Below are 10,749 nucleotides of genomic sequence, written 5' to 3'. Positions count from 1 at the left end.
CTAGAGAGGAACCTAGGAAGAAACCTAGAGAGGGGTGGCTGTGCTGGGTGGAGATTATAACAGAACATGACCAAGGTGTTCAAATGTTCATAGGTGACCAGCAGGGTCAAATAATAATAATCACAGTGGTTGTCGAGGGTGCAACAGGTCAGCACCTCAGGAGTAAATGTCAGTTGGCTTTTCATAGCCGATCATTCAGAGTATCTCTACCGCTCCTGCTGCAGTAAACCTAAATATAAATTGGTAGTCATTGGTACGGGTATTGACAAGCACTCACTTACAAATAGTTTCCAGTGGGTTCTCTGTTTTTTATTTACTACAGTTCCACATTTGTTTGGTCATCCAAATACCTGTAGTATAGTAGGTGCCAGTTATGATAATTCAGAACTGCGTCGGTCGATAAAACTGCCATAAACACCTAATTTGGTGCACTGGAGTGCCTGACTCCAGTAAGTCTTGGTAGTTGTCTGGAAGCCCAAGTTTTCAGTGAATAAATGCAGTATTGTAGTGTGCTCCAGATACAGCATACACAAAGTCCTAAGATAATGTGAGGAAAGATGCGTTTTGAACTGAAAGTCTTTTTCAGTGTCTGAATCTTTAGGTCTTGAGGGAGGCGAGAGGCTGTGAGAGAATAACAGGCTGAATGACGGCTCTGGCTCATATCCATCTCTGTGAACGAAGCAGTGTTGCTGTTGTGACTGAGCCGCTAACCTCTCACGCGTGAATTCCTCTTCCTCGTCCTCTCCCTCTGTGAGCCGGGCCAGACATTCCAAAGAGCTGCTAAACCTCAACTTCCTGATTGCTGATCTTTGTTTACATGAGAGATACGCTTAGTGTGCAGGTAAAGACAGAGGAGAGAAAGGCCTTGTCAAAGCAGCCCATTCAGAGAAGAATGATAACAAACACACGTCTTTCAAATATACCTGCCTCTACTTTATTTTTGTACTGTACAGTATTTCATTATTATCTGAAAGTCACTATTATTTTATGAGACAATAATGGCTTCATCATTTACTACAAGAAGTTGCATAAATAATTTAAATGTAGAAATAAAATATAAATATGCAGTTCATTCTTTGTAACAGTCCTTCTTTGAGTCTCTAAAGTACAATCAGACTATACACGGACAACTCTGCTTACATGACAAAATCCCTTCCAGTTGCTATTTCAAACACACAATTGAACAAGAAGCAAACATTGTCAGTACAGTTTAGAACACTGAAACAAGGAAGTATTATGAGAGAATGGCAGAACGGAATGTGGACAATAAGCTGAAAGGTTCATCGTATTCTTAATTAAATACAGGTCAGTCTGTATTAGGGATGAGAAAGGGGAATGGGTTTGTCAGCATGGGCAAATTGGGGATCCAGAACCTTTTCCTGTCTGTCTGTCTGTCTGTCTGTCTGTCTGTCTGTCTGTCTCTGTCTGTCTCTGTCTCTGTCTGTCTGTCTGTCTCTGTCTGTCTGTCTGTCTCTGTCTGTCTGTCTCTGTCTGTCTGTCTGTCTGTCTCTGTCTGTCTGTCTCTGTCTGTCTCTGTCTGTCTGTGTCTCTGTCTCTGTCTGTCTGTGTCTGTCTGTCTGTCTCTGTCTGTCTGTCTCTGTCTGTCTGTCTGTGTGTCTGTCTGTATCCTGCGGGATAGCAGCAGCCAATATAAAACAATTCAGATTTAGTTTCAGTCTTTTACCTCATTCCTATCTTTCCTGACAGTTCTATTCAGAGATTGCACTGTAAAAATGAACTGTCTAACTCATTAAAGAAATTGATTAGTGGCTATTCAAACATTTCCAACGGTAAGTAACTAACTCATATGCCACTTAATATTTTTTAAGAACTGTTCACAAATATTAGCTTATTGAGTAAATATAACTTGATTTATTTGCGTTCTGCTAATCTAAAGCTATTGAGTCTTTACAAGTAATGATTATTTAATATTTTAAAGTCAATCTAACATTTAACATTACTCAAATTGTTGTTACTTGGTTCTATTATGTTTTACATCTATACTTAAAATAATAAAGTAGTAGTCAGACATGGATATTGGAGTAAAAAACACTTGAATTATCTGTGTTTGTGCTGATATAGAATTGTTACGTATTTTTACAAGTTATGAATACCTAATAATGCCACATGCCTCTGTTGTATAGGATTGTCGGTAATAAAAAAAATAAGTACTTTATGATACAGTACTTTTACACAATGTTGTATGCGTGTTTGAAGAAAGAGAAGTATATTTCTAAAATAGTATTAAGCAGTTTTTTGTGCTATGAAGTGTATCAGATTATGGAAAACAATATCAAAACCATCGGGCAAATGTACTTTCAATAATGAGACAAGAAATTCCCACTGTCAACAGTCACTCTGATTGACAGAGGCAAATGCAGAATCCTGTAATGCTTACAACTCTACCTCCAGTTACCGCTAGAGGAATGACCACTGTGCTCAACAACACCTGCTAAGGTGGGCTAAAATGACAAATTGTCAAATACATAAAACAATGTTAGACACGACCGCTGAAAATTACTCATCAGAACTACTTACTATTTGCACTTGAAAATGTAAGTAGAAGGGACCCTAAATGTTTAGGTTCACTACAACAAATATTCATGCTAAAGTAACTTCCATTTTTATAGTTCAGAATACATAATAGGATTCCGTGTCAAATAGTTCAGAAAACCCAAAACAAGTATTTACAACTTAAAAATATAACAATATGGGTGATGTCACTTTATTACTTTAAGTATTGAACACTGCATAGTTTGAGTTGGGTGGTTACCACCCCAAAAAAATTGTTAGCAGAACTAATTGCTATTTACAGTGTAGGGCTGATAGTCAGAGAAGTGGAGTTTTTTTTCTCTCCCTCACCATCTAGGTTCTCAATGAATAGAATAGGGATATGGCTAGTTGGTTGCCAATGCTATTTGCTGGTAACAAATAGTCTCCATTCAGGGTGTAGTTGAGTATAGAATGCTGTGCCTCAAGGTAACAACAGGCACAATTGCTGGAGCCTCCTCTACACATGAGGATCTTTTGTGTGTCTGTGTATTTCAGCAAACAGGAACTAGCCATGTCTAGAGGAAATGGCTTTTCATGACTCAAATCCTAAACACAGGAATGGGCTCATTTAGTCATTAAGACGGGTCACTGGAAAGCCCAGTCACCTGTTTGACCGCAGGCACCCTGGTCTTGGAGTGCTGACACAACCATTCCCCACCCCTCTCTCTCCCCCTATCTCTTTCACCATCACGGGCCACTAGGGCCACTGGGCCAGGGGCCTTAACTGTCAGCTCCTATACGGCTGCTATGGAGCGAGGAGGACCCTGGGGGGGCTCCTGGTGAGTGCGGTGCTCCCCGGGCTGTCAGGAGGCTGCGTGGTCTGGGGTCGAGGCCAGGGCCTGTCAGCAGCCCACCTCCATAGCCAGGATGCCCCAGGGCTGCCACGGGCTGCTCAGTACAGAACACCCAGCCAAAGAGGCGCTAGAGCACATTTAGAGCACAGAGACACTTTTCAACCCTATAGGCCTATCAGGCAATGTAGCCTGCCCAGTGGATGTTTTGACAGGTGGGGTTTGAGTTTAGGTGCACCTCTTGCTGTGGCGAAGGTGGATTCTCTTAGTGTCTGATTCAGAGGCTGTTACCTTTGAACCCGGAACATGTATAATACTGTACGCTCCCATCCTAGCAGTGTCCCACCTTTCCTGACCAGTCACATGGCCTTCCCTGGCATTCTGTCGACTCATTTGGTCATGCAAATCAAAAGTTCTGAAATATTTTGTAAAATAGGCTGCAAAATCTATAGTGCCTCTCTGGTGAGAGAGACTTGTGTCAAATCAGTCCAACAAACAGCTTTACAAATCCTTTTTTGTTGTTGAAAAGGCTCTTCTTCTCCCTCTTCCAGTGAAGGAGCCGTGTTGGGTGTGTGTAACATGTGCGTGTGTACTGCTTTGGTCTCTGTCCGTGTACGAAGGAAGGAAGAGCATCCTCAGTATGAATTGCTGACCAACGTCGGCGTGTTGCCTTTGTTCCGACTCCCAGGCAGCCGGGTGCGTTTCTTGTCGCGTCTGGACTTGGCCTCTGAGGAGCTCTCCTTGGCCTCTGACTGGTTGTGGTGGCGGCTGTAGCGTTTGCACTTGCAGGAGGTGACCACGCGGATTTTGTAAGTCCGGTAGTTGCCGTTGGGGCACTGCAGCTGCACCCGCTGGGTTCGGGAGTGGGCCGGGATGCAGCGGTAGTCAGAGGCGCTGCTCCGCCACCATTTGCCGCGCACGATGGAGTTGGGTAGGAGGTGGGCGGGCATGCACTGACCCGAGCACACCAGCTCCTTGACGGGCTTGGCACTGCGGCAGGAGCCGTCAGTGATGTAACGGGTGGAGCGCAGCTCCCTGCAGCTCAGCTCCGAGGCACCTGGGGTGAAGAGGAGGAAATGAGGTTTACACACTCTGTGGCATCGCTCCAAATCAAACACTTTGAAGACGATACGACTCGAGGGACAATCTTCCGTTTAACTATTCAAGAGCAGAGAGCTATACAGTTGTGTCTCCTTGTGCTGAACGTGTCAAAAATGTGCCTGTGTCAAAAACGCATGGTTCCCATTGTTCATATACTGTTATTCGTTCGTTCTAAGAACTTGGTTAGTTTGCGTGCGTAGAGCTGGGCTGGGAAATGGAATATGAGTCAGAATTTAAATAATCTAAAATGTTCATAAACTCTTCCTTCTGTTTCACCGTTCGGCAATTTTTAATCTCAACAGAGTGCACTTTTTTTTAGAATTGAACATGTACAAAATCCATTTCAAAATCAATACTGTCACATTTGTTTGGTGGAAGGGCTCAGTATAAGGTGGGAGAAGAGTTCAACTCAACACTAACGTTGATGCATGATCTGATGACGACTGTTGCCTGAAAATAAGGTTGGATGTGGAATTACAGCTGGCAGCCATCAGCTGATAGCAAACCCAGAACAGAGTGCTATTAAACAGCTCAATCAAACATAATGCAGATTTAAGTCGGAACCAAAGCTGCCATACACAATGCAGGTCCGCCGTAAAGGATGTGAAGATTGGAAACAGTCTAACTGCTTGCTGTACAAGTATTTTAATTCCAAAATGAACAATTTGACAATTGGAAAAAAGCTAAACGAAGAGAGCATATTCAGTGCATGACTGGTAATCCAATATTTTGGCCATGGCCTTTTCTCAACAGCTCTATGCATTAGTTATTGTTCTCTTTCTTTACAAGTGGCGTGCAGAATAGCAGAGGACGTGTCGGTAAGGAAACTATACACTCCGAGCGGGATCTGTTTTTCTTTTGTAGCTTTTCTTTTGCGAAAAGGAGAACAAAGGATTTATGGAAGGATGATTTCCTTTTTTTCATTCAGAGAACCTGATCTGGTGTTTTTGTGTCTCGGCTGCTCGGGAGGCCACAGCATAAGGGCTCTGCTCTGGTCTCAGGTCTCTCTCAGAGCGCCGACTGCTGAGCACAGGGACCAGGGAGGGACTGGAGGGGGAGCCAGACAGACCCTCTCTGCCTCCATGACCCCACTGGGACCAGGGAAAGAGTCATGGGAAGATATGGTCCTCCCAGAGGGAGGCAGATTGGCCTATGAGGAAGACCCTTATCATGTATGATATGACCCATTAGATCAGGGGTGCTCAAACCTTTGGGCTTAGTGGGCCAAAATATAATCTGAGTGGTGGGCAGCGGACTGAACAAATAGACATGATCTATTTAGAAATACAAAAGGTAAACAATAGCTTTTTAGTAAGCAATCATAAAATCACACTTCAAACAGTCATCAAATTGTAGCCATTTAACAACACATTCTGATAGACAGTTTTAAATATGTGGTTGTTTTTTTTAGCATTGTGGCACAGAAATTGCAACCAAGTTTCCATCTTCATAAGGCGAACCACTTGAATATGTTTCAAATGACTACTGAATAGATGATTGTTTCACTCTCTCTCTCTGTTGATGGATATTGCTCAGTATAAGAAGCGATTTCGAAATGTGCATTTTCTTCCAAATCCACTCTGAAGCTATCTGTTGTTTATGAGGTTTTCAAGTATTATGTCAAATGTATCTCATATTTCATTACAGCCATTTAGATCCGAGGTACAAGGTTTGTCATTTGTACTCTATGTACAGTCTCTATTAGATTTGACATTATGAGACTGGGAGAAACTGGGAAAAAATGACATTGTGCATCTTGAATCCATGAGAGGCTATTCAGAGATATGTCCTCTGTACAAATCAGCATGACTACAGCATAACCTTTACTAGCCACAGGCGGGAGTCATTCTCCAGCACCGTGTTGAATTTAACCAGCAATTTACAAATACCCTGAAGAAATCCCATAAGAACAGAAACCCTGGCATTTTCTTTTTTGGACACATGTTGTTGCGATTAAATAGTTCTGGCATAGGCAGAGCTTGACTAATTGTATAAAAGAGAGGGAAATAGCATGGAGGATAGAGTGAAAACCATGATCTCTTGTACTTCCACCTCTTCAGATTGTGTGAGGAGAAAACCACAGGCATATAAATTAACATGTTGCGCTCTCAGCTTTTGCGTAGCATTCATTTCACCGCAACCCTGCTTCCTCCATTCTACAGTACAGCTGTTCCAGTCTAAACACCATTGTCAAGCATCAACAGGGAAAGCTGCAATTAAAAATGGCCACTGGAGTTTCTTAAGCTTTATCCATGATGACTTGATATTGAATATTCTATATAGAAAAGTAGCACTTTTCGGCACTTCCAGAAATTAAATGAAAAATTATTGGATGTTCTGTGTGGTCTTTGGAGGGTTTCTTTGACATAATGATCCACATAAACCACACAGGTGAGGTATCATTCTCCGGGTTATAGAGTGACCATACATTGAGGATGTAATCGATACCGTGCATGTTTTAAGATTAAAAGGACGTGTGTGGTCTTACACATGGACGGAAACGAATGAACTCGTGCGTAAAGGACGACAAACTATGCTGGGAAATTACATGTGTGGTGAGTGTGCGTTCTTTGAACAGTACAGACGGTCCAAAAGCTATGTGCTTGAGAACATAATGTCAATCTAACATGACACATTATTAGATACTGTAAAAACGCCTCGGTTTACCATAAATTGAAAGCGATCTTTTTTCACCAAGTGATTGCTCATATTTCGCGCGACTACAGTACAGCTGTTCATAGATCTCCATGTGATATTAGCACCATCCCGAGCTGTTTATTTGAAACGTTTAGATGTTATAGAAGTACCACTTATTCAAACAAAGTGTTACAGTATAATTCAAATGAAATAGTATTAGATTGATTAAACAATATCAAATTATTCAATGAAATTGATTAAAGATTATCCATACAGTTTCATCCTTTCTGAAGACCAACCTCACATTGTACGGGTGGTTTACATGTTTTACAAGTAATGCGAGTTATGATTACAAGTAGGCCTAATCATAATGCGCCCCGAATATGGACATGTAATCCTAGTCCTAATAGCTATGTAGGCTACCAGATAACGTTCAAACGGAAATACTCACTATAAGAGGCTGTGTTTGCTGATGATCTTCTTCCCCCGTGTTTTGGTCGATTCATTGTATTACTGTTATTATTAGAAGCCTGTAGTATTGGTTGCTCGGGAGGCGGTGCGTTTTCAGTATATTCTGGTATGATTTCTGTAGCATCGTTTTTAAGTACCCTCCATCCTTGCACGACCGTACAACATCCCTGTAGCAGCAGCAGCCCGGTGCTGGAGACGAGGAGCGCGAGAGACACCTGCATGCTTATCGATCGGCGGTAGAGAGGGTAAAAAAACGTCGAGTAAGATGCGCTCTGTAACAACTTCACCAATTCCACCCATACAAGAGACGTTGACGCTATTTAAATACTCAAGCTTTCGTCAAAACTGACAATTAAGAGCTTACACAAAGTGGGAGGGGTCCAGCCCCAGCCAAATTCATTTATTTAAAAAATGTTGGGGAGGTGCATGGGCGCTCGCAAGGAGAGGTGCGCACGGGTTTGGGTACGTTGGTTTTAGGGAGACACCGCATCCACCTCCGTCTCTGGTCTCTTTGAGTTCCTGTAACGCAGCTTTTTCCTTCCTTTTTCCCCTTTCCTTTATGATTAACGCACTATGCGTCTCAAAACTATTCTAGTTGTATTTAAGTGTTTTGTTTGGAAAGTGATGCAGGGCGCAGTCGGGAAGGCGACAGAGTGACGTTTCATGGCTAGGCTGCTTCCCTCTCCATCGTAGACAACTTTCATAGACAACTTTTGATAGCTAGCGCAATTTTGTTAAAACAATTATAAGTCAAAAATAATAATAATAAAAAAAAAACATGAATAATAGGGTAACAAATCATTGTGAAATTCGTACATTTTGACAGGTCGCAGCAGTCCATTTGTAATATTACTCGTTTGTTTTATTACATGTATTTTGTTGTTTATTGTAGGCTCGTGTATCTGCTTTGGAGTTAGTGTAGACTATTGACCAAACGTTTATTGCACCATCTTGAAAAAGGATCTAGAAATGTAACACCATTCTTCTTCAGACAACTCATAACACATTATCACCATTTTCTTCCTGATTCTTTGATCCACTGAGAATGACAGGTCCCATCCTGTATCTAGTGTCTGGTACTCTGGTTTTAATCAAATGATTTGGACGGAAAAGAGGGTTCCAGCAAACTCTTGGCATCCTTGAAATCACAGTCTTCCCGATTGGAAGTGCTGAAAGATGGAGGCTCCATTGTACAAATGCTGCCCTCTTGAGGGACAATAAACAAATAAACTGTTCAGTGGAAATAGATAGGATTTTTGACGGGGCTCTGATCAACATGACATGTTCTCCTATTGGAGTTATTTTGAGGAGGACGCAGCGGACGTGCCCAGTGTGCTGCGTGAACACACTCACATTCTGGAGAAAATAGTACTGTTCATGACACATTGTCACCTATCATTCATTTTGGGAACTGAGCTGTCTCATAATGAGATGTTTGACGGGTTCCTTCTAGCTTTAGGCGTATTCCCACCGGGCACAGACATCAACTCAATGTCTATTACACGTTAGTTAGTTCGACATAATTTAATTGAAGTGACTTGGAAACAACGTTGATTCAACCAGTGTGTGCCCAGTCAGTTGAAATCAAACATCCGAGTTGAAATTGATGGAGCAAGCCAACAGGCTTCAAAAACCATGCCAATAATAATCAAGGATAAGGATGATTTAATTATTGTTGCAATGTTCCTTTCTCTAATTCAGCCACCCCAGGAGCCACAATAAACAACCAGCCTAGAACCTGTCACAAAGAGAGATCAACCTGCTTTGCTTATGTGCTCCTAGCTTTGACACAGTGGGTTAGTGGACTGGACACAGCTCTTCCTATAAGACTCCGTGTTTCTCCATGTCTGTGCTCCTGTCATCCCCCTGGTAAAGAACGGTCCCGTGTCCACCACAGCGCCAGCTCTGATTACTACCTTCCCTCCCTGTCGCTCACAGTCCTCCTGTTTTTGGTTTTCTGAAAAGAGCACCCGGGCTCCAGCACTTTTCTACTGCTTCATCATAATAACAGTCAAGGCCCTGAATAACAATCAGATGCTCTCCAGATTGTGTAAGGGCCGCCAGCAGCGTAAAGGGATGGTTGGACATTTTATTTTATAGGAGATGAACAAACACAACGTCTGAGCCACATAAACAAAGCATTTAGCTCCTCGGGTCTGGAGGACTGGGAGTTGGGAAACAGTGATTCATCTGACGAGGATGCTAACTACTTGAACACACAGGTTTGAAATAGATGTTGATTTCAGATGCGGTATACTGTTGGGTGAAAATGATGGTAAATAGTATGTGAAATGGTCAAATGGTCTGTTTTACAATGATGCTTGCCCAAATTCTGAATTGTTGAGATATTTCGTTATTGTTTAATAAGTCAGTCAACAATGTGTTGTCTGTAGTTATGCAGAGTATCAACAGAATGCTTCAGATGTCTGGCATCTTCCCCTAAATTCACAATGTATACACTCTGTATACACCCTGCTTACATAGTATGAGTTATATTTGTAGACAGGGTCATATAGAGTGTAACCTGGAAAATATACAATTCACGCAAGCTATGAAACATTATAAACTGGGTGGTTTGAGCCTTGGATGCTGATTGGCTGATAGCCGTGGTTTATCAAAGCGTATACCACGGGTATGTCAAAACATTTTTACTACTCTAATTACATTGGTAACCAGTTTATTCTAGCAATAAGGCACCTCTGGGGTTTGTGGTATAGGGCTGTATCCAGGAATCCGCGTTGTGTCATGCATAAGAACAGCCCTTAGCCATGGTATATTGGCCCTATACCACACCCCATCATGCCTTATTGCTTAATTATATACTGTGTCACCATTCGTTCATGTCCCTCTCTTCACACATGACAACTGCACAGTACTGTGTTGAGTTTCCAAGCAACTCAAGAGACAAGAAGAATGCACTACATCTAACATTAGCTCAATTAAATGGAGGGATCCTGATAACCACGAATGATAAGAGATGTCGTAGGAATCTGTCTAAGAGTCGCTATGGGATTTGGAGAGGAGCTATTGGATACATGTAAAAATGGAACAATGTGCATGAGCGAAGCTACTTGGGAAATATGATGTTATCAATCCATGGAAGTACACCCTGGACATGTTTAAAATAACTGCATTATTGGCAGGGGTTCTGCATTGTATCAGTGTATATCTTGCAGGGCAGGAGTGCACTGCTTCG

General features: G+C 42.1%; 1 protein-coding gene across 1 annotated transcript; it reads right to left on the bottom strand.

Moving 5' to 3' along the window:
- Nucleotides 1-911: 911 nt before the first annotated feature.
- On the bottom strand, nucleotides 912-8,107 carry LOC129842905 (sclerostin-like). Its single transcript, XM_055911641.1, has 2 exons — nucleotides 7,534-8,107; nucleotides 912-4,401 (listed from the first exon to the last, which is right to left on the bottom strand). The coding sequence occupies exons 1-2, from the start codon at nucleotides 7,772-7,774 to the stop codon at nucleotides 3,980-3,982; spliced, it is 663 nt and encodes a 220-aa protein (XP_055767616.1). The 5' UTR covers nucleotides 7,775-8,107; the 3' UTR covers nucleotides 912-3,979.
- Between the last annotated feature and the right edge of the window lie 2,642 nt (nucleotides 8,108-10,749).

This window comes from Salvelinus fontinalis, chromosome 1 (assembly GCF_029448725.1).
Source record: "Salvelinus fontinalis isolate EN_2023a chromosome 1, ASM2944872v1, whole genome shotgun sequence".
Classification (NCBI taxonomy): Eukaryota; Metazoa; Chordata; class Actinopteri; order Salmoniformes; family Salmonidae; genus Salvelinus; species Salvelinus fontinalis.
Note: the sequence above shows the minus strand (reverse complement) of the source record. Positions and strands in the feature narration are given on the sequence as shown.